The sequence below is a fragment of the Cynoglossus semilaevis genome, chromosome 5, assembly GCF_000523025.1.
Source record: "Cynoglossus semilaevis isolate Cse_v1.0 chromosome 5, Cse_v1.0, whole genome shotgun sequence".
NCBI lineage: Eukaryota > Metazoa > Chordata > Actinopteri > Pleuronectiformes > Cynoglossidae > Cynoglossus > Cynoglossus semilaevis.
Window position 1 is genome coordinate 15,934,840 of NC_024311.1, and position 25,249 is coordinate 15,960,088.

Here is a 25,249-nt window from a genome sequence, read left to right on the forward strand (position 1 = left end):
CATTTATTATTCCATCTACTGTTTTACACAGAGCCAAAGTAGGGGGGTACAGGATGAGTGTTTTTTTTTTCTTTTTTAAATAAAAAAGGAAAAGTGGTAAACAGTGCTGCTAACTCAGGCACGGCTCATGCTGACGCTTTACTTCCCAACCTCCTCTCACACATCTCTCTCTTTCACACACACACACACACACTCCATCATCCTCTATTCACGACACTGCTGCAAGTGATGGAAGAAACTGGAGATACTGGCTAAAATTTTTGGTTTCAACTGGAAACCAGACAGAACTTCTTTTGCTGCTCATCTGAATCTATGATCTTGAATTGCCAACAAATGACTTTGTCAAAACTTAACTTCCTGATATATTATTATTTAAAAATCATAAATCATTTCAATGAATGTATTATTAGCATCATGTTTTTATATGGAATACTTTAAAGCAGTGGTTCTCAAACTTTCTATACTCTGTACCACCTGAGAAAACATTGAGTACCACCATGATGACCAACGTTAGAATTCCCCCACTCGTTCCACGTTCAACTTGCAAGTGATCCCCTGATTCCGTGCTGCCTGTGCTTACGTGAGCAACATACATCCTATTTCATAATCTCACAAGTAGCTACACTTTTTTTTCCCAAATGCTGTATTAATTGTGCATGGTATGTTTCAGATGTATTCAATTGAAAATGTAAATACAGCTTTTCGTGGTTACGTCACCCCTTAAATTTAGTAAGAAAGTCTTGTTCCATCATTCCAACATACTGCATTAAAACTCACCAACTAGACTGGACAGGAACTAGTTGGGAAGCTGAGCCGGCAAATACAGTCACACAGTGCTATACACAGAAGATGGCTTTGTTTATAGAAAGAGAAATGGGACACACATCCTGTTGGATTATTCACCTGTCAATCATGAATTGTTTTCTCTGATTTAGTTTTACAGTATGTGGGCCTAAATTAAGAAAAACACCAAGTTCTTTTGCATATATATAAAATATAAACCATATTAAATGAATGAAAGGATAACTACAGTTTGACTAGTGGTATAAAACGGGGTTCGATGTATACTGAAAGTTTTGTTTATTTTGAATTTGAATTTATTAAGAATTGATTGATTGATTGATTTTCGTTAAAAAAAGTTGCAGGACTAATGTGCAGTAGCATGATGCAGTATCCATGAGTGAGCACATATTGATCTGCCCCAGTCCTACTGATGAGCCGTGTTTGTTGATGAAGTGTTGCAGCAGACACACCGTGACTGTCCACCTATCGTTGGCTAATCCATTGCACCTGTCAACTACTTGCACTGGGGGAGGAGAGCGAGGGGGGAGGAAGGGACATGTAGTCCAACAGCAAGCTGTGCAGTCTCGAACACTAAGCCCTCACGGGGAAACTAAAGCGTCTTTTCCCAACACACTGTAACAGTTCCGTACGGTAGGGCGGCTCACCTGTCATAACTCCATCTGCTGTAAGACAGGCTCCTGTTGCCGCTCACTCCCTCCATGTCTGCGGCGCTGTGGGTGGACAGTGATGGGGAAAAGAGCAGTGGAAACCGCTCCTCTGTGGCTCCTGGTCTCACTAACACAAACAGCAAGTAACGATGCACGCAGCCAGACTCTCCTTCTCTCTCTCTCTCTCTCTCTCTCTCTCCCCTCTCTCGCTTTCTCTTTTCTCTCCTCCTATAGGCTGCTCTCCAGCCTAGGATGGAGGGAGAGATGCTGATGATTATATTTTACATCCACACTGGATGGTTAATTGTCCGTCTTCTGTCTAAGTCCCTGCAGCCTGTGTCCTGCCTGTCAATAGCCTCGAACAGAGCTGACACTCATTAAGGCGCAGCGTGAATGGACGGACGTCTGTTTCTTTACTTATTGGCCTTATTGGCGTCTGCTGGCTGCGAGCAAACACCGAATCTTCTCACTCATTGGCTGATCAATACCACACGGCAAACACGGAAATCACGTAGACACACACACACACACACACACCTTCAGCTGATGACAACATTTTCCAAACATTTAAGCTTTTCTCATAGAGCTGTAATATTTTGCTAAACAGATTTTCACAACAAACATCCTTTTTTTCTTACTTTTTAAGGAAAGCATTGAAAGAAAAAATCTTCAAACACCTACAAAAATGCAAAGGTACAAAGTATTAATCCACTTGAGCCTAAGTAAAATTCCTCATATAATAGTTCAAATCAAAGTTCTTCATATATGATACCATATTAGAAGTCAACTGGAAACTCCCATTAATGGCTGCCATCTGTCAGAGGATAACAATCATTTTGAGCTCGTTCCTTCCTTCCTTAAACTTGTACGTAATGTCATTCAGCACCATTTATGCACCAACATTTGGGACTAGATTGGAACTGAACCCGGGACCTTGTGCAAAGCAGGGGTAAATCCAATAAGTGCAGTATTATCCTCCATATTTAACAAATACATCTTCATTTTTATTTGACAGTTTTTAGCACAGATCATGACATTTCAATCAGACCTGGACAATTTCTATTCCGATGCATGGTCTCTGTGGTTGCCGTACAAAGAGAATAATCATGCAGTTTAGGAAGGATATGAATTCATAGGCAGCTGGTTAAAATTGACCAGTAGTATTGTTAATTGTCTCGTTGCTGGTAACACAGAGACACAACACCAGGGTTGTAAATGAAAATTTAATTTAAAAAAAAAATGATGAGACCAAATGTGAATACATGCAGTTCTTGAGGTGTAAGAGCTTTTAAAAACCCAACAGCAGATGAGAGCAGGAGCGGAGGCTGACATTTCACATAACTGTGTATTTTTTTAAATGCTTCCTCCATAAAGGAAAAAGGAAAATTACATGGAATTGCTTTTTCAATTTCCTTTCACACTTTCACGGCAGGGCTCATGTCATCTTGTGATCACAGCGAGTGGCTGCTCCTCTATTGAATCTACCCAGGGGTAATTATGTGAAACCATGGCCAGGCTTTCTACACATCTAAGTAATAAAAGGAAAATGGAAAATAATGGCACTCTTTTTTTCTACGATTTAATTTTCTAAAACAACTTAAACAACTTTGGGTTTTTGTGAAATAAATACTTTTAAAAATAAATGTTACTTTTGTGGTAGGTAAAGTGGGTGGCAGATGTGATTATTTAAAATATTTAATTCCACCTAATTGGTCTGAAAACGATTTATTTACTGGAGATAATTTGTCTTTGTTCATCTATCTAACAGTGCCAGATTGAACAATTAAATACTCTCCCACTAGGTGGCAGTAGATTGCTATAAAAACAGAGGCGAAGAAGATCTCAGCGTGTCTTTCTTTAATTCCTGTTAGTTTATTAGTGTTGTGTTCAACTAAACAGACCAGGGTTTAATACTAAAGAAATTAAACTTTTTTTGTTGACATTTTTGTTGGTGGAACAAAGATCGGGGTGGAGGGTTCCATTAAAATATGTGCTAATCCTCAAAGATGTTTGGCTTAAAATATTTGAAACTACACATAATTTTAAAACAGATCAAAGCAAAACTGTATCTTTTGTGATTTTTATTGTTTTAATAAATTCTCTAACCAGTCTGGCTCAATGACAGATTTTATTTCAGCACCAAAAGCTAGACACAGGGAATAAGACAGTGATAAAGAAGAAGACAGTAATAATTAAAAAAACAAAACAAATGGTATGATTTGAATGTACATTAGATTTGCAGTGAGAGAGAGAGAGTATATTTAGACATTTTACAAATTCATTAGGGTGATCTAACGTTACCATGTCAACACCAGAATACGTTCTCTAATACATTCGTCTCTTGGCTGGTGAAGGACACACCAGATAAATATTCACTTTTCATTTATTTATTCAACCACAACATGAAAACACAATTTTAGTCACATGTGGGAGAAAAAGCTAGATTTTTTTAAATTTGGGCCAAAGATTTTGAACCACGGTTTATAATAGAAGAATTAAATATTCGCCTTCACGTGTACACACAGCTGTGCCGTGAATATGTACTCACTTATAAACATATAAAAATACTCATTTAGTAGTTTGATAAGAAAATAATGTATAAAAGTAGAGTAGAAACATTTTAATCAAGTCCATGACTTCCATCATGTGATTATCTGGTTTAAATTACAAGACCGTGATATACCAAAGAAACTGCAGTACAGAAGAGAAGTAGGCAGGACGTGATTTGTGATTGTGGTGTGATGGCAGCTCCGCAGGTGGCAGCCCTGCTGAGTTCACGTCCCAGTAGAGATGGACTTCTGCTTGAACTTTCTCAGTGCTTCAACTTGTCCTGGTTTTTCCAACTGGCAGAACATGGAGTGAAATGTGGCAGAATAACAGGAAATTCACAAAACAGGGACCAAACAGATACATTTACCACTGTGTTACTGGAATGATTATATAACAGTAATCTTATTACTATCCTTTACTGGAATAAATGGTTGATGGAAAAGCCGCCTTACACTGGAATGATCTGAACTAAAGTGAGCTTTGGTTTAGAAAAGCAAACACGGATTTGTTAACACTGTCAGAAGTTGAACATTAAATATCTGGAAAAAAAACATTATTTAATCTGCTTCTTAGAATCTGAAACAATCTGTGATGTTCTTATCTGACCACAGAACCTAGATAACAAAATGCATAAAGGCCAACAGTTGCAAAGTGAAGCCATGGAAGCAGCGCTTCACTGGTTTCAATGGTAAATCCACCTGAATGCAGTCCAAACAGGAAGTGCCTATTTACTTATTTAACGTTACATCAGGTAAAACTTTCTTGTGGATTACGTCATAAATCTTTCTTTCTCATCTGATCCCATGTAGAGAAAAAATAATGAATAAAGCACAAAAGGACAGTACATCATCAAAATTTACTACAACCGTCACAGGGAGCAGGACAACTGACGACTGCTCTGCAAGACTTTGTTCAGCATGTGTCACACTTTAGAAATCATTTGTTCACTTGAAAGACATTCCTTAAAATGTTAAGTACTAACTTAGCATCACAAACATTCATGTCATATTCTATAAAATGTCTACACGCCGGGAGTTGAATTTGTCTTAGATATGGCAAAATAGTAGAGTTTATTTGACAAAGATGTTGAATTTCCCGAGTCATGGATCACCGTGTTATAGAGATGCAGGAGAGTTACTTAACAGGAGCGTAATTTACAAAAGTGTACATTATGTTTTAGTGAAAAACATATGCCTCCAAAACCATAAAGAAATCCACTTCCACAGCTTCACTTGAAGAACCAGACAGCTGAATCTACCTCCATTAATACGGCCTATGATTTCAACTGATTTGCCAACAATCAAGATACAGGTCGCAACTGTGAGAAACCCAAGAAAAAGGCAATCATTTCATTTATAAGACTTCTAAAAAAAAAAAACAACAAAAAACCCCCCCACAAAATTCATACAGATACCGCATTTTTGGCAATTGAGATGAAAGCAGACACCACAGATAGAGAATAAACTGCAAAGTTCTATCATTGTAGCTTTAAGGGCTGTCTTGGTATTATATTTATGTACATACTTTTATAGTCATAGTTCATATGTGTAAAACCAAAGTCAACCTCACACACTGTACTGTGGTGATTTTAATAGGTTATTAGAAATACATTTTTGAAAAAAAAAATCACAACAAATGTCACTTATGTACAGTAGCAGATTAGCACATGGGAGTAAAGGGTGGATATGGCACGACATACACAAAGCTCAGTAAGATAATCTCTCTGCTCTGATCAGACATTTGGTAACTAAAGAAAGTCAATAACATTCCACTTTATGTTATTATATTATTATATATTATATATATAAATATATACATGTATGTCTATATATGTGTGTATAAATGTGTATATATACACATATAAAGGTATATATGCATATACATATATACGTAATTCATATAATTCATTCAATCTCGGTAACACGTACAAATGTCACTACAAGGCAAGAGAAGTCTTTCAATAGTACAAAAAAAGGTAAATTTGTCAGGCTGATTTAGAAGGCAATGTTTAGTGTTGGGACTCTCTGGTGTGAATTAGGCTGTGACTGAAGGTAAAGTGGTGATTACATTTTGGCATTGCCACGTTTGTCCATAGTGATGTCCAGGCGACTACACTTCCTGGTCCGTGTCTATGTCAGAAAAGGCTGTTTGGAGTCATGCACGTGGAGAAGGCAGCGGTCAGTCATCCACTCCGGATGTAACGTCAGGCAGAGTGGGTGGTGGGTGGGGGTGGGGGTTGGTGGAGAGTAGCTGCATGAGATGCATACAGTGATGAGACCAACTCAAACGATCACACAATGGCAGCCGCTCTTGTCTTTTTCTTTTCTCGTGGGCTCTGGCGACGGTGGACATTCCTGTTCCTGGAATTTCCTGGGAAATGAAAGTGAGAAAAAGGTCTAAAATAAAAACCACTTCTCAGTCCTATTGTCTTCTCCTCCATATTAAAGGGTACTAAACTATCATTCTGTTTCAATCATTTTCCACAGCTTAGTCCTATCTAGAGTCACAAAGGGAGGTGGAGCCAATCGGTCATCATTTGAGGGTGGGTTGCACCCTGGACAGTTCCCCATCAATGGGCCACTAACAAGATAAGAGAGAATTCATTCTCAAATTCATACCCGTGGGCAGATTAGAGTGAATCAGAAAACCAACAAAAATGGAGAGAATCTGATTTGGGATGTAGTGTTCATTATCAACAGACACACCCTTATTGACAGTCAGTTGCTCTACAGATCTTCATGGGAGATTTTATCCGACACACAGATAAAGCATCACTGTAGCCCCATTGTCATTAGTTACTCTTAGTCTTAGAGCCTTGGTTCTGGTGGGTCATGGAGCTGAGTGGTACCTGACATATGAGTCATTACACAGTCGAGGGCTTTTAAGTGTCTGTGATGACGTGCATGTCTCACAGCTAAAACAAATTCACTTGTCTCCAAAGCTTTTGGCCAATCACAGGGTGAAAGAGTTAGTGCTGTTGTCTCCATGTTTTCTCCCACAGTCCAAACACACGCAGCATTAGGTGAAATATTAACTCCAAACTGACCGTAGGTGAGAGTTGCAGTGTGATTGATTGTTTATCCCCTATAAGTGTACTTGTAATGAATTGGCTAACTGTCCAGGGTGTACCACGCCCCCTAGGATGACTGTACAGATCATCTCCAGCTCCCAAGCAACCTTGAATAAAAGATGAATCATCTTGTAACAGTGCTCTTGAATCATAGAGGAGAGTTTATAAATATGTGGTTAGCACCATCCGCAGGCTAAGAAATGGGAACTGCATGCTCATCCTCGATTTCACCGTGAGGCACACTGGGGCTTTGAACAATGAAAATCACAAAAACAACAAATAATACGTTGTAAAAACACTAAAGAACTATTCCTCTGTATTACAGGTACCGTGTTATTCTAAAAAGCTACATTTCATGTCTGGTAATCAACATCTATTTAGGTCTCCTTTGCTGATTAGCTGCAGCTCAGCACCTCCACAGTCACACCTGTGTTTCCCCACAGCTGAGAACAATCAGCCTGACAGTCAGCTTAAATCAGCAGGTTGTGGTTCTCAGCTCTCTTGGGGTTTTAATGCTGCAGAGGGCAAAACGCTTTGTTGGGTCTGTCTTTGTAATTTTTGGTCATTTTGGTCAGGTTAATAACTGATTGGATGTCAGTGTTTAGTTGGATTAATTCACCGTAACCATTGAGTTCCTCTTCTCTATTCATTCAGTCCTGTTTTGTATGATTGTATTTACTTGATTCATTATTTGTTGTTATTTATTTGGAATTTACTTTAACCAAACTACCCCTTAAAGTATTTCTTATCATGCAAATTAAATTAGGGTGATCACATCAATGTGGATTTGATAAAGGTTTACTTGAATTGTATTGGTAAATCTATAAATTAAAGAAATAAAATTGACACATGCATCCTTTTATAATACTGTACCAAGTATGAATGTCGTTATTATATAAAAAATGTGTGACAACATTAAAAAACCTGCACGAGTCACTAAAAAACAACAACCACACGGGGTCAGCAAAAGCAAGGATGCCACTGACCTGATTACCCTAACCAGCTCATGAAAAGCTTGGTCTACGTTCATACGGATTTTGGCAGAAGCCTCCATGTATGTGACTTTGAGTTGTCTGGCCATCTGTTGACCCTCCTCCTGGGTTACCTGGGGGCAAAAACGGCACAGATAAGTATTACACTAAGGGGGGCCATTTCTATGAAATAATATATAGAGTCTTTATATAGAAGTAAAACAATAAAGTGGATGTTTTCATTAAAGGAGATGGTATATGTTGACACCATTCCATAGGAAAAGTCAAATGACTGATGTAGAAGAGCTGGGAGTACAACAGTGTTTATTTGTCTCCTTTTTCATGAGTACATTCGTCAGCACATTTTTTTATGCATATTATATATTTCATTTTCATGTTGTGGGGCAACACATTTTCCACTTGAAACATGTTTTTTTAACATCTAATTTAATTTATTATAGTGATGGGCTGAGGGATACTTAGCAACATACTAAATCAGTATGTAGAAATTATATGAAAGCCAATCTATTTTAAGCATTACAATCACTGAACTAAAGCTTATTTTTATTGTTATTAGCACAAACGTCTTCATCAAAATGACATTAAAGCTAAGGAAATACCTGTTCCTCTAACTAAAATGCATGTTAGAGATAACCCACCGTAAAGAATACTTTAGTAAAGCACTTTCTCGCCATAAGGGGGCAGTGTGTACCCACTGCAGGAAGTGCCAAACGACAGCACAGCATTAGCTAGAAATGTCATCATTTCATTACTTTCCCTTTCTCTCCATCCATCCGCTCTGTGACGCCACCCGTCCTACAGTCTGTCTTTGATTCTTCTGCTCACATCCTGTCGAACTGCAGCTGCTCCATTTGTTTCTACTTAAAAATGTGCAATGAAAAATCCTCCAGGCTGGTGCATGCTATCTCTGTGGATGATCAAACTGGGTGCATGTGTGCCAGCCTGTGTGTTTGAGGGAACTGTTGGGACTCACTTGTCTCTGTGGTTCCAGGTCGGCTTTGTTTCCTACGAGGATCATGGGGAACTCGTCTCTGTCTTTGACTCGGAGGATTTGCCTTTGGAATTTGTAGATTTCTTCAAAACTGTAAAACATGTCACATTGTATTCCACTGTGTATTGTTTCACACTTTGAAGAAAAACACACAACTGAGTATTAGGGTTACTAACACAGCAGTGGGAGAGGAAAGATGGAAAAAGCCACCGTTACAGAAACATTCATCTTTTTCTCTCAGACTTTTCTCTTTTGACCATTGTCCCTCTATTATATAAATGTCATGTTTCTTTTTCAGACAAGAAGAACAATTTCTTCAGAAAAAAAAAAGATCAATTCGAGAGGGAAACAAAGACCACAAAAGCCAGGACAGCATTCCAGACCTGGGCCAACAGACTGCATAGTAAATCTGGAAAGACTTGACTAATATAAATGGAGGAAGGAAAGACTGTTTACAATATAAACATTGGGAGGTGGGTTTTGGTGGGGGCAGGGGCTCTGTAACTGACTGGGCAGGGACACAAAGGACTGAGAGGATGTGGAGTGACACACTCAATACATTACCTTTAGAATACCACGCTACAGAGTAAAACACCTTCCAGTGCCCGTATAGCCCTGAAACTACGTGTTCAAATAATGACAATTTAACTTTTACATTATCATTATAACCTTTTCTTTGTATTTTTGTCCTATGTTGTGTATTTTAAACCTAATAAATACATTAAAATATCACTGGAAAACAAACTGCTCTCTATGTAAGTCATGTTTGCACTTGACTTAACCACTATTTTGGACTAAAATCTTATCTTAACTAACTAAACTAGATGTGGCACAGAACATATCGTGTCAAATGGTGTAGAAAATGTGCTATTTCTAAGAAGTTATTTCTTTAAGTAGAAAGTGAACCTGCCCTAACAAGTAAAACCAAGAGGGCAGGAAGTGTGAAACAAAAGAAAATGACAATGAGTAAAAAAAAGAAAAGAAAAAAGGTGCATTAGTGTGCAGAGGCAACAAGTGAGAGTACGAGTTACACAGAGGGGGCTGTGAAGTGAGCGTGTACCTGTGAACAGTAAACAACAATGTGACAACAGAAAAGGGGGGGAAAAAGAGGCAGCAGTGCTAGGCTGCACATGGTGAGAAGTGTCATTTACCTTCCTCTGTCAGTGACTGAGAAGACGAGCAGGAAGCCCTCCCCTGTCCTCATGTATTGTTCTCTCATGGCTCCAAACTCTTCCTGTCCAGCCGTGTCCAGGACTAGAAAGCACATAGACACACATACATGTGATGACGCGCACACACACAGACAGAAGAATAACTTATTCAATAACTTCTTCAAATGCAGCTTAATGCCACCGTATAAATGGCCTGTGTCGGTGCGTCTATATTTATATATGTATTCCCCGCCTGTGTTTGTTCTGCAGAGTGCACTTACTGTCAAGCCTGGCCGCCCTTTCGTCAATCACACACTGCTTTGTGTAGGAGTCTTCAATTGTGGGATCATAGTCGGTGACAAAGTACGACTGCAGAGGAGAAAGAGCAGAACAAAAAGAGGAAAAAAGGGAAACTTGAGCATGTGTGTGATCCATAATTATGTCATGATTAAACAGAAGCTGCACCCTAACTATAAACAGTGTAAACCTTCTTTCACCAGCACACACATGCTTCTGACAGAGACGTCTTATTTACTCAAACGGGAAAAGGAGCACTGCATCATGTGGAGCCATTAATTAGAGGGGGTTCCTTAAGTGAACACTTTAATGTCTACTGTATGTTGAACACGCAGTTGACTCTGGCCGAACCTCCAGTCGTATTTTGTTACATGAGCTTATTTCTAATCAGTCCTTTCTAATAACTATTACAAAACAACTTAAAAGCAAAGCAGAAAGTGGGTGTATGTATCGTAGATGAAGATCCCAGGAATGTCCATGTTAGACAAACTACCAGAAAGGGAAAAATAAACGAAGGCAAGATGAAAAAAATTACTGAATTTAAAAAAATCACTTAGGGTTACAGCAAAATGGTTCACAAATATCCAAATGCTGGCCCAAAATAGCCTAAAACAACCAAATTATAAAACGTAACTTAGAATTAAAAACCTTCAAACAAAAAAAAAGAAAAACTATAGGACAACGCAAAGAGGCTGAAACTAGCCAAAATAACTATGGGCTAACCAGCAATTTACCACAGAACCAAGAACAACAACAACAAAGCATGAAGTAAACAAGAAAATACTATAAATAAAAACAAATATATCTTAATACATATCTAAAGATATATTTTTATCTTATATTAAAAATATAATCAATGCTGGCCAAGAAAAATATCATCAAAATTTGTAGCTCAGAACTGACACCATATCAATAGCCCAGAAATCATTAGTTAATCAAAGTTAACATAACTAAGAGCAGTCATTAAGTCATTAGAAATAATAGCCTTAAAACAGCTGAACATTAAAATAACCCACAACACCTTAGGTTTTTTTGCACTGCTCAGCTCTTCCATTTCATTTCAGTTCCACAGGAATGTCCATCAAAAATATCGTCAACCTTATTTACTGTCAGTTATTCATCATTAACACAAAGACTTCCACTGTGTTATAATGGATCAGAGACAAAAAGACACTCAGGCCTTGTGTTAGTGGTGGGAACAGCACAGACAAACTAACTGACCTCTACCTTTACCACAGTCCTGCAGGTAGGAGGTAAACTCACCGTGTGCAGACACCGGCACAAAATACTGTGAAATAAATGTTTTTCCTCACCGCGCTTCGGTTCAGATATAACAGACTATTTTTCATGCTGCTCTCGCATTTTCTTAAACATTTTTTCAGTTGCAGCAGTCATACCGCTCACTCCTGAAGCCTTTGAATCCAAAGCCAATATCTGGTTTCCTAGTAACCTCAACTGGAAGGGTGGGGCTGGAGGAGCCGGGAGGAGGAGGAAGGAGGAATCCTGCATTTTTTACATTTTTCGCATGTTTTGTATTTCTTGCTCTCCTCAGGGACTTGTAAAGTGGTGACAGCTGAGGGGGGAGTGGGCTCTCAAACCAACACCCTTAAACACAGAGCAATCACAGGAACATAAAATCCAGGCCCCTGCTGTTCTAACGAGCCAAATTAAAGTCTGACAGTTACAGTACATGTGTGAAAATGCGTGTGTCACTGTGTGTCAGGCCGGGTGCTGTTTATTGGCTGGTATTTGGCGGCTGAAGCAGCTGCAGTATGTGTAGTAAATATTTTACATCAGACCGCAAACATTTAGAATATACAGAGGAAACTTTTTAATAAAAATAAGCAAACAAATGGTGTCTTTCAAATGGTGAAATTTTTTTCTAGTCTAATCTACCATAGGGCTTTAGTCAGTGAGTTTGGCTTCGATGTAGTCCACGTCGGTGACAATAAAAAATTGGAGAAAAACGTGGACAAAATAAAGAAAAATAATGTGTTGGACTAGTCCAACTCTCTAAACATTAATATCTGTGTTCAGTATGACTGAACTGACACCAACAAATAGCACCATGTTCCAATCACCATCTGCTAAATTCAGAATGACTTCTTTAAAAACATAAACCAGACATTTCAGAGGACTATAACTACATTTCACTAAAATGTGTTCTGATGTGGAGGTGCACGGAACCACAGAATCAAGGGAGCTCTTTGTTACATACAAGCAGTGAATTGCATCATCATGGGCAGCAGTCAGTGAGTGAGCGGGACCGGAATGATTATTAAAGTTTTAGGAATAGAAAGCAGAAAATGTTGCTTAGTTTTCTTTAAAGCAACGACTTCCGCTCGGAGTGTATTTTATATTTGTTATATATTTAAAAACATCGATAAAACACAGTTGATCAACAAATGATGGAATGATTACAGCTCAGCTTTCATTACATATTGTCTTGCAGGAGGCACTCAGTGTATAAACTTACTGCTGACCACACACTAACCTGTGCCAGATAAGCAATTACTGTGATGTAAGTGTTAATGTCAATTAGACACAACATTTTCAACATTTTTTTTCCGTACTTCCAGATGTCGATAAACCCAACAACAAACAGACTCCGTTGTTATTGCAGGCACCCTGTATCACTGTGGCCTCAGTCACGCTGGTGAATAATTGATCAGTATTACTGTGTTTCCTATGACGATGCTTTGCTGCACTGCAACGTCTTCAGACGACCGGAACGAGACAGAAAGAAAAGGTAACAGTGGGAGAAAAAAATCCCATCCCTCCCACTACAGCTACTGCTCTCACAGCCAGAGCTACAGCATGTGACCTCAGCTTCCCATCAACCTCGTATTCCTATTCTGTCAACTAGCAGCAGCCGCATTAGGCACCGCACTGCTCTGTTCTCAGCTCCCTTCTCCCTTTTACATGCACTGGTAGCAGAGCAGTCTCCCCTGGCTGTGGCTTAGATGACTCTCCCGTGATAGATGAGGACGTTTTGCAGCGCCAGCAGCGGCAGAACTAGAGCTAGCACTAACAGGGACTTGACTTTGGGCCTGGCAGTACTGCAACTGGGCTGTGGAAGAATGATGGGCTAGGTGAGTGCACTGTGACTCAGGAGGACGTCCGATAACTATGACATAATCCAGCTCTGACTCATGGGCCTGTAATTTGAGCTGCAGAACCTTATGTTGGACCGTGACTTCACCGAATGAAGCAGCACAAACCTTAAATGGAGCAAATCAGGCTTTTATGTGAGGGGAGTAGAGGCGTAGTTTAAAAGGTGATGAGTCTGAGATCTGCAGCTGTGCCTCGTATTTTTTTTATATACATAGGGCCTAGTACTCTGAAAATAAAAAGTCAAAACTATCTTTATATTGATAAGCTGTAGGAAGAGCAATTATGTCACTTAAACACAGATCGAAGAGTTCTCTTCGAACGTTACTTAACTTGACACACCACAGTTATATTTTTAACACACACACATATATATATTTTATTTTATTTTAACTATAAATAAAGAGGTGAAACATCTTCAGTCAGATGACCTGGATGACCGGAACTACACAGACTTGTTTAATGGGAGTCTTTGTTCAACATGTAGATAAACGTTTCGATGCTACCATATTTTCCAAAAGACATAAAAGTTGATGAAAAGAGTGTTTAGTCCGGTTAGTCCTACATCTCTGCATCTTCAACCTAAACAAAAGGTCATGTGCAGATCGTTATTTCTTAAACAAAAGATATGAAATTATCAGTATCACCACCAACTACAAGTAATCATCATTTGTTTCTTAGTATTTTACTCTCCAATTCATGAGAAGACATTTAAAGCGGGTGCATCAAAAAGCAGATTTGTTTATCTCTGATATACACACAAAAAAATGAGACAGGTTCAGCGTCAGACAACAATGACCTGTGGAATTCTACATATCAGTAATGTGGGAACACTTTCCGATGATCACAGTTCAGATAATCCATCACGCCTTCTCTGCCAAGGCATTTCACAGGTACGTGAAGAGGCGACGGACGAATCACTCGATACATTTCCATGGAAACATTGAGCAGTTGTCTTAAGGAAATGCCTGACAGTGACAGTGGGGTCAAAAGCCAGTCAACAGTGCATGTATATACTGCAGACACTCTTACTGTGTGGTTGGCTAAGTCTGCAAGTAGCTGGTTAACTGGTAACAGGTTTGATAAGAGCGTGCACCGAGGGCTTGGTCTTCGTAGGTCGGGACAGGCCCTGATACACTATTTTGAGCTAGACTTTTCAAGACAAAGAAGCATTGTTAACTCCTGATCCAGATTCTATTTCTCAGTTATTTTATGTACTCTTTACATAAACAGACGACAACACATGGCCTGAGCCTAGATGGCAGTGATAATCCAGTTCTGCCCATGGCAGTTTTTTTCAATTATTAGAATGCTTTAGTTCTTGTGTCAAGGTCCATGGGTCCAAAGCAGAATACCAGTTGTGCTCACATTAAAACTTACAAACATCATGTATTTAAAAAACTATTTTATACACTACATCGATCAAGATATTGTGATAAAAAAATGTTATTCAAGCTGCACCGAGGGCAATCAGACAGGTCCTGACATGAGTACCAGTATGGGTGTGTTCATTTGTGAGCTGTAACATTGTCCGCTCTATTGATCTATCAACCTATGACGTCAAAGGAAAACAACACATCATCATTTTGTCATTTAAGCAACCGACGGTAAACACAACCAAACAACTCTGCAGATCAAAGCTGCATCAATCCAGGTTCTGGCGATAAGGTGGGTCAGGCCAACCTCAGGCTCAGGCAGCTCTGCAGGAAGGAAACTCCACCTCTGCAGCAGGCAACTGGCCCAGCCAAGCCCTCGGGTGGCGGTGACGTCACGGACGACAAGTTCTGCTACCCTGGCCGACCTACCAAATCCCAGACCTGTCACTGCACTCCCCTCCAGCATTCCGGCTTTACATCTAAACCTCTCCACCCACATGCCGCACAGGCAGGCTCACACCGGGAAAACAGCATGGAACGAAGGCTGAGGATTCAGCAATGGAACAATGGCTGCGAACCATCGGGAAAACAATAACTGATAACAATCTGTGCTAAGTTAAGCCTCAGCTTTTGGACAATACTGAAGTTCTGACCAATTTTACACCACGTGCTGGACCACATCATGTCCACTGACGGGTTGTTCTTGTGCAGGCACAGAGGCATGCACAGTTGACTGTGTCAAGGTGGAGTATTACAGTATTACTGTAGAACTAATAACCCTGAAATCACACTTTTCACTTGTTCTCCACACTGGAGTATTATTTAGCTTGTTAGCCTTTAGAGGAACAACGTTAGTGTCACACACTGTTTGTTCTGTTATGAAAATAGCAATTTCACAAAACACCTGGAGACTGAAGCTACAGTATATGTCTCCACTCAATTTAATGACACAGTGAATACATTAAAAAAAAACAACTAACATAGTGCATCTTAGAAGGTTGCTTTTACCCCATAAAATCCAAACATTCATTTATAAAATTTTTGAGGACACATTTGAGCGGCATTTCTATATTTGTCAGAAAGCTAACCGTAGTATATTCGACACTGTTTTCGTGACATGGAAAGGTTGTGCCCGCACCGTCTTCCTCTGCACTCAGTGTTCTGCCAACTGTGCATCTTCAAAGAAAAGCTATGAAATGCATACGATCTCCTGTTGTCAGTAACAAGGATGATATTCAGTATGCCCTGTAGCTTCTCACGACGCAGTCATTTGAACAACCACTCAGATTACTTTACTGTGGCTGCTCTTTACTTGTGACACAGAGCAATCCGTCCCGTTACATCTGCTGGGTAACAGCTTCTGAGACGAGCAACAACGGTAAACATGTGTAGGCGTGCACTGTGCATCCACTTCCTCTGCACACAAACAGCTTTACAAAAACATGTATTCGCACCTTTACTATATCCGTCAGTCTCTTGCACGTTCCTCACCAGTACACCATCATTTCAATCTTAATGCACATAACAAACGGAGCGCCGCTGCCTCCGACCAAATTAACAGAAACATTGTACCTGCCTATATCCATAAAAGCTGCTGCGAATCTCATCAGTGTTAATTGCCTTCTGCATATGGTTCAATGCCCAGCGAGAATTCACAGACCTTGAGATGTAAGTCATTACGCGTAGATATTATTTAATGGGGGGGGGGATGTAGGTTGAGGACCATATATTGTACAAACAAGTCTTTCAGCAGTAACCAAAGCTTATTCTGAAGAGGTTTTGACCTAGTTAGAAGTTAAGAGGCATTTAAACTAATAAACCAGTCCACTGAGGCTGTGTGTGGCAGGGATTGTCAGGGAGGTTGTTTAACTTTGTGTCGTCTCTTTCACTTTTACAGATATGATCTTGTCATGATATTATGGCTACAAAAAAAAAAGACTGCTCATTACCAACTATGTGAGATAATGCCTTTTCAGAAGCACTGCGTTTGAATTCCAGTGTTGATTAACAACCTTAGATGAAAGACTGGATGTGAGTCACAATCATTTAATGTTTAGTCCATGGACACAGACGGTTACTGACTCAAATTAAGTTTGTCACTGTAATTGAACATTCTGAAGGGCATATCTTGTTATAAATTGTTTAAATGGAGATTCATGATGAGAGCGGAAAAACATCGAGTCAAGTTTACTTACCAAATATGAAAAGGTCAGAAGATACGATAGAATGAAAGAAAAAGGAAAGAATAAAGACGGACGGTTGAGATTTATCTGATGGTTAAATGAATATGTTTATTCAGGGCAGTGGTGGATTAGTGGTTATGGAAGCGGACCTGGGTCCAGAGGGCTTCAGGTTTGAGTCCACCAGCTGCCAAGTTACCACTGAGGTTCTCTGAGCAGGGCACCGTCCCCACACACTGCTCCCCGGGCGCTTAAAGCTGCCCACTGTTCACTTTGGTGATGGGTTAAAAACAGAGGTCACATTTCATGGTGTGCAGTGGTGAGCTGTGTCACGATGACCAGTAGGTCACTTTCCTTTACGTTTCTGTCCTCTGCCTCTGTCATGATAAAACTGCAAAGACACACTTGCCTGATGACCTAAAGATGACCTCATCTCTGAAACTACTCTTTATCTTTATTTTACAATAACTGTACTTAACTGTTACGACTGTTCACAGCTTGTGCCTGAATAGTAATTTTGTTTTTACTGCCCGGCCAATCCCTTAAAACGTGTCAGATGTTTGGAAGAACTCGGAGTTGTAAACTGAGACTTAAAAAAGATGTGTAAGTGCTACAGTTGTCACTCTCTTGGACGTTAGCTTTAAGGCCATCGATGACACCAAATTCCACATTTTATAAGACAATATATATTCCCAAATCAATACATTCACTCGACTGAGTTTTCAGCATAGCTGCAAAAACCAGGAACTATACGACTGCTGCAGGTGACAGCTGAACTGCTTCACACACCACAACATTGACAATAAAACAGCTGGTGCAATGATAACAGGGTGTGGGTCAAAGACAGGGCTGCATTCACACTTCCAAACCAACCCAATGATATTCAGAGTGCAGCCAAAATACACAAATAATCCACTTATCTTCAACGTGTTAGCATATGGAGCTAACTGTTTTTCAGTCCGCAATGAGCTTTAAGACAAGGGACACAGTGGACAGGTCAACAGTCCATCCCTAGCTAAACATACACAGACAGTTATTTATATATTAGAAACACGGTTGATTTAAGGTTTTATATTTAACCCAATACCAATGTGTTCATTTTTGGACGTTTTTTTGTTTGTTTGTTTGTTTGTTTGTTTGTTTGGACTAAAACAGAAACACCCAAAGAGAACATGCAATCTGCACACCAGTAGATGATATACAAGTGTTAACCAATCATTTCCCTTGAAAACCACCAAATTCATTTTGTTTTATAATTACACCCAATTCATTTTAAAGAAGGGAGGAAGGAAAGTGAACTCCTTGTCATTGACACTGTGACACACACCACTGCACACAACAAATAGTGACCTCTGCATTTAACCCATCACCATAAATACTTACTTACATATTTAGATATTTTATATTAATTGATGTTTTTAAACTATAGCAATTAAAGGGTGTTCAATCATTCTCTCTTCATAACCTTAAAAATCACACGAGATTCATTTAAGACTATACAAAAGGCAAAAGAAAAAGACTTGAGCTGGGGCACATTTTGAGGACTTCCTGTCTGGGTTAGAGACCGTTTTGTCCCTAAATTTTGGAGAACATCTGGAAGCTGGACCCTTAAAACAGCTGTCACTAATCAAATAGAAAGCATAAGAGTTGAAACTCTAAACAGATGCAGGTTCAGTTCCATTCTTTTACATGTCGACACGGTCTGTGCTCCCCCGTGGTCACCTTTCTGTTCTGCAGCTCTACGAGATTTTTCACGAGTGACACAGGAATTTGTGAGAGGAGCATTGTATTGTTGAGTACCTTAGAGCTCTTGAAATGAGAAATAGTTGGGAAAAAAATTAGACAAAATAAAAGGTTTAAAGAGGAGGGGAAACTGTAGGGGAGAGCAAGAGAGAGAAAAACAGGGGGAGGGAAAGGCTTTAACTTCCTGTGGAAACACCCACTTTTCCCATGAGCTCATACAAACCAGAAAGGTCACTTATTCAATACCTACACACGGAGAGAAAGGCAGCACACAATGTGTCCCGTGCCTTGAAGGGCCACCAGGGAGCTTTCTTACACCTAGAGCTGGGAAGCTAACAGGCTGTTGCTTGGAGAAAAAATACAAAAAACCAAAAAAAACCCCACTAAGTTGTGATTGTCAGGACTCAGCTGTAAAGCCTAATGATCACAGTGCACGCTAAACATCCACCGTAATAACACTCATTGGATGTTTACAGTAAGAGAAAGCGGTCTGGCAGGCACAGGCACAGTGGGCTTGGAGCCAAATTAAATGAGCCCCTGCACATCACTCTTACAGGCGGCCCTCCTCCTAATGCACGGCAGATCAATAGACTGTCCCTTTATTCACTGGCCTGTCTTTAAATGCCAGCAGATCAGTGAAAATCCCAGTTAAAGGATGATTCAGTGGCGATCTCTCCATCAGCGTAATCACACGCTGACAATAATTCAGAGTTTCATTTTTATTGCTAAACGATCAGCTGCACTTCTTCAATAGTTTCTCTGTTGTCTCCGGAGAGTTGCGTGAATTTATTTATTTATTTTTTGGTACTGACAATTTTTTCATGACTTCATTATTGTTATATTTTGACATGAAAACGTGAATATATTATATGAGAAATAAGGACACTGGGACTCAAATCTGTAGGCGACGATTAAATAATTAAATAATTAAATAATTAAATTGCCAGATCACCAGGCCAGAATGTGACGTTGAAAGCAATACTGACCAGATATCAAAAATGAAGGAACAAACAACAACAATAAACAATAAAACTGTTAGTGTTGATATTGATTCTTCACTTGCATAACTACAATACAGAAGTCCTCGATTTACGACATCCTCAACCTACGGCGTTTCGTGGTTCGCCATCTTCTATGAACTCATAAATAAAGTCTTGTTCCATCATTCCTACGCACGGTGTTAAAACTCACCAAGTTACGGCACACTGTGAGATCAGAACACATTTAACAACTGAACTTAGGAGAGGAACAGCCTAAACATTGCCATCCATCTTTGGTGTGGATGACAGACAACATGTCATACACACCATGGTGAGATTTATCACTGCAACGAGACACAGGGTTGTTGTGTTGCATTAGCAAAGTCTCTTCTGGGCTAAAATTGAGAAGCAGACTTGGGTTACAATGCCTGTGTATTAAAAAACATACACAGGCACAGTTCCACACACTGTATTCTCCTAAGTCCCCAGTGGCTTAGCTGGCATTAAAGGCTGTAAAGTTGAGGACAGCACTCATGCAGAGAATAAAGGGGAGGATAAATGTCCTACCAAGTACGCCAACTCCTGGCACAGTCAACCCCCTACTCTCCTCTGACCTCTGTGGCATTAAGACTTCAATCGCTCTGTTAAATATCACTGTGTGCTGGATACTGAACACTTGAATGTGTTCAAAGGTGCAGAAATCAAAGCTGTGCCATTTGAAGTTTTTTTTTTTTTGCCAGATCACCAGGCCTACAGAAGCCCAGGGGCTTGGAGGGTTTTTTTATTTTCTTTTTCCACTGCTACAATACAGGTTCATCTTCTTAAAAAGAAACTGTGTTGTATCTGTGTTCACCAACTGTTTCAAATGGAAAGAGAAGGAAAGGTTTCTGCCTTCTCACCCGACTTTGTCTCTGCTTGTGTTAGTACTTACATTGAAAATGAAATTGCAAATGACCTCAACTCATACCTACAAGTAGTCTAGGGTGTGGAGTCTTTTTTGTTTTCATCCTCCAACCTGCAGACTTTTGAACTCCGGACACAGTTAGTCAACCTGAAGTGAAACCATCTGCACACGGTGGAAACAGTAAATAAGGAGATGGATTGATGAATTACTCTTCAAAAGACATTCTGATTCCCCCGGTGGCACTTTACTGTGTATTAATAATGCATGGATTTTTGGAAGCTTATGTGATACCGTATCAACATCAAAACTTGAGAAAGCTCTCAGAGTGGTCAGACTTCCATTAGGGCCACTTGTTCTTCTTAGTTTAGACGTACAATCAAAAACATCAGACTCATTATGATGTGCAATAGGTAAGAAAACCCCACACGCATAAGCTATTACCCCAGAGATGGCAACTCAAATATAGAGGCAATGAGGCTTGAAATTGCAACCTGGAAAACAATTGGGTTTCGGGTACAAATCTTGGCCCTGTGTACTCTACACAGTACGTGGAAATGCTGAAAACTCCAGGAATCATTTATTTGTATGATGAAATAGTCTAATTCATTATTCAATTGTGTCAACCCTGCACAGGTGAGTGGTCAACTACAGGGTCATGTACAGAGACGGACCATCTTAGAACTCACACCTGTCAGTTTACGGTGTTCGGTTTACTAGGTCGACAATCTGCAGGTTTTGTTCTAAAGGAGGAAACCCACATTTACGATGAGAATATGCAAACTACACACTGAACAGTCATCTTCTCCACCTTTACAGTAAGAAACACTGTAACTGTTTGACCACCGAGGTGAACAGAAGTGTTTTTGAAATCCTATCACAGACACATCCAAAATTCCACTGAGGATTTTTAAGGTCAGGCCACACTATTTATCCCTGGCTTTTCTCTTTCGTTTCTTTTCTTCTTTCTTTTTTTTTTTTTGTTTGTTTTTCTACCAAAGTAGAATGTTTTAACGTTTTGTGTAATGCCGCTTAAAAAGTGGAAGTGAAACAAGTTTCAAGATAAATGAAGCAGGGCCTTAACTGTTGTTTCTACAAGTACTATCATAGTACTTCCAATTCTACTACTTCTACTTTAACTACTATTACTACTATCTTTTGTGTTACTTAAGATTACTAATTCAAGTGCTGCTGGCACTACTGATGCTACAAATACGATTGACTAAACCCATGAAGTCTTTCTAACCTTTAAAACATGAAGTTCTGTATGTCACCATGTCGGTGATGGCAGGCCGTGTCGTGTTTAGCCTTTGTTTTTGTTTCATTCTGTTCCTCTTCCTCTGCTTGTGCCCATGCAGAAGTGGGCCCACACAGGCCCTTATCAACAAAGCATTATTGTGACAGCCCAGTGAGGAGACAGCAGCTGCTGCAGTGGCTCTGTGGACAGAGAAACTACTGTGACTTTCACAAAAGTCACTCATCAGAGTGTGGCTTAGTCCATAGTCCGTGTGGTTTTAGGCAAAACTTACTAACTGATGAAATAACACGCTAAACAACACAGGCCTGTGTCTACTTTGAAGATATGCATGTATTTATATAAACCAGCTTTGCCAGCAGTATACCTGCAGGGACTTCTTTTTTTTTCTCTCCGCAACTCGTTCTCTTTCTTTACAGCAACTGCTGAGCATGTGTTCTCTACTGCAGACTATAATTCTTAGCATAGGCGATATGTCCAAGGAAATGGGGCCACTCACAGCCATCATGTTCAACACACAGCTGCATTACTGTTGCATGCTTTTAGGTAGCAGTGAGGCTATTAGCTAAGCAAGCAAATCCTCATAAATAAGACCTAATAGCAACTTCTTCCCCTCACTCTAATGCGTCTCCATTTCTGTCCCGTCAACATTAATCCCTGTCTCTGCCACAGCGAGCGATGGTAATATGTTGGGCTGTAGCTAGGGTGAAACTGGAATGATAAAAAACCAACATGCAAATGTGAGAGCAGTCAATGCTAAAATCGTTATATTTGTCACATCATTCAACAATGACAGGTAGAAATGTATATGTTTTATAACTGTGCTGTAAGAGCACAGTGGGGTGTAGCTGACATTTCCACAGAAGTACATGCAGTACAGTTCATGCATGCAGTATACAATATCACTTTTCTCTTTGTTTTAAACTCACCAGCAATTCTCCTTCGCGGGTGTTTTGTTACAGCAATTGTTCCTGTGAAATTTGCGATACTACCTCATTTTGAATTTTTGTACGATTAGCTTCCCTAAATATTTGCTCTCCAACCGATCAACTCAGTGTTTTTCAACCTTGGGGTTGTCACCTGACGTGCCAGGAATTCAAATGGGGCCGACTGAAATGTCTAGTAATTAAGTATAAAAAAAAAAATAAAAAAAACCCACAAGAATAATAAAAACTAATTCTAGAAAAAAAAGAAAAATACCCGTGTTCGCCAGAAATGTGTGTTGTCAAAATGGGGTCACAATGTTGGGATTAACCCATTGAGATGCAGTATGCACCAAAACATTAATACAAGAAAAAGACTAAGAACTAGAGAATGCATTCTAACCTCAATTTAAAGAGGTAGAATGGGTAAAAACCTAAACGCAAAACTGGAAAAAAAATGAGAATCTTTAGTTACCACATTTTGTGTTATTTCATAGTATTTTTTTTTCATTTACAAGAGTGTAAGTCTTTGCTTTGTCTAACCATCTGATCAATTCATGAGAAGACATTTTATAGAACATCAAATCACTAGTCAGCTGATTAGCAGGACTGCTCCGAGCTCCTCAGGCTCAAACTCGTCTTCACAGATCTGGCAATGAGACGGCAGTGTTTTGGTTTGACATACCAAACCCTTTGGCAGCTGTTGCCCTGTTGCCTCTGTGCTGTTGTGCGTCAAGTTAAAATTCTACACCAACTGGGGCTGTGGTCGTGTGCAGTTGCTCCGTTTGTTTCATCAATAATACAGACACACAATAGCTGTGTCACTGACTCACAACCTGACTCATACTCCTGCATGTGTGTGTCTGTAGGGGGCAGGAGACACTTGGTCATCAGCACATTTGGAGTCTGTGCTCCAATATCATCTGTGAAGGAGTTGTCTCATTCCGTGCCTCACCTTCCATTGATGGACAGCAGGTGTCCCTCACAGGCCTCTGCACGCTGCCTGCTAGGATGTGCCAAATGTCCACCAGCTGCCTGGCAGCCTGCTCAGTGCTTAGCATCAGGATCAAGCATGATATAAGGAGAAACATTAGCTGTGTGTTTTATCAACTACGACAGGGGTCCCCAACCCATGGTCCGTGGACTAGTGCAGTGAAAGAACTTATAATTTTCTTCATTTAAAGAGAATTTGGTCATTTTCATTCATATTCTTCATTTAAAGATAATTCAGCAAATTTTCAAAATCCAGACTCTGATACACTATAGGAAAAAGACTAAAATGTTTTGTTTTGAAAATTGACTGATCCTTAAACGATCCTTTAATGATTAGCAGCAGTCTGTGGTATTGGCCGATAGTGTGCAACCATAGTGAATTAGTTGTTTTAAAAAGGTTGTACACAAATCATCATTTTTGATTTACCTACTTTTCTTTAGAAAAGACTGTCTATTTGGCGAATATTGATTGTTTGTGGGCAGAAAAAGGAGAAAACAGAAATTTTAGGTTCAATATCATGGGACACCACCTTTCTGGTGACTTATTTGTCAGACTGAAACACCACCATACAACGCTGTCATAGTCTGAAGGAGAAAACAGAAATTTTAGGCTCAATATCATGGGACACATTTGTCAGACTGAGACACCACCATACAACGCTGTCATAGTCTTTATCACTAACATCACTGGTTTTGTGAGAATAGAGCTTGTCATTACAAGGAAATCCTCCCTTGTCAATCACATCCAGTAATAATTATATTTACCCGCCCACTTCTATATTCTGATTCTTCCTGTTCATGCCATTGTGATTTCTAGCCAAGAGGACAGAGAATTTGCGACAACATTCTCATTGGCCTGCGTACCAGTGTTATCACAGAGCAGTAAGCAGCAAATGTTCTATAAATAACACGATCAAAGAACACCAGAAACATGAAACCCAAACTGTAATAAACACTTTCCCCCAAAAATAAGAAGGTGCACATGCGTTTGTGAGGTTACATTTTAGAACACGGTGAGAATAGCAGGCTAAAATAAGCAGCACTTCAGTTTCCCATAGACGACAGACTTGTTGTTATATGACTCCGACCTGCGAGAGCTGATACTGTGACCAGATATTTTAAACAGACAGAGGTATGAACACAGAACAATCTCCAAAGACAACACAGAGGAACCCTCTGCCCTTTGTGTCTGCCTGATGTACATGTAAAAATGTTGTATTAATAATTAAAATACTTAGAATACATAAAATATTCAGGGTTCAAACTTAACTTTTTGCCTCGTGGG

At 39.6% G+C, this 25,249-nt stretch overlaps 2 protein-coding genes across 3 annotated transcripts in view; both read right to left on the reverse strand.

The window, feature by feature from the left end:
• tub (TUB bipartite transcription factor) overlaps positions 1-1,934 on the reverse strand; it is a 37,447-nt gene extending 35,513 nt beyond the window's left edge. Inside the window, exon 1 of one of the 2 annotated variants that reach the window (XM_008310772.3) lies at positions 1,449-1,934. In XM_008310772.3, coding sequence (XP_008308994.1) covers positions 1,449-1,504 — 56 coding nt within the window. In that variant the 5' untranslated portion in view covers positions 1,505-1,934. The remainder of the gene's footprint in view (positions 1-1,448) is intronic. The other variant, XM_025055759.1, reaches the window with a different exon arrangement.
• A 1,626-nt stretch (positions 1,935-3,560) lies between these two features.
• Positions 3,561-25,249, reverse strand: part of rras2 (RAS related 2) — a 29,191-nt gene continuing 7,502 nt past the window's right edge. The window contains exons 2-6 of the mRNA XM_008310774.3: positions 10,487-10,574; positions 10,206-10,308; positions 9,037-9,145; positions 8,058-8,176; positions 3,561-6,371 (exon numbers count right to left, since the gene is read on the reverse strand). Of these exons, the coding sequence (XP_008308996.1) occupies positions 6,284-6,371; positions 8,058-8,176; positions 9,037-9,145; positions 10,206-10,308; positions 10,487-10,574 (507 nt within the window). The 3' untranslated portion in view covers positions 3,561-6,283. The remainder of the gene's footprint in view (positions 6,372-8,057; positions 8,177-9,036; positions 9,146-10,205; positions 10,309-10,486; positions 10,575-25,249) is intronic.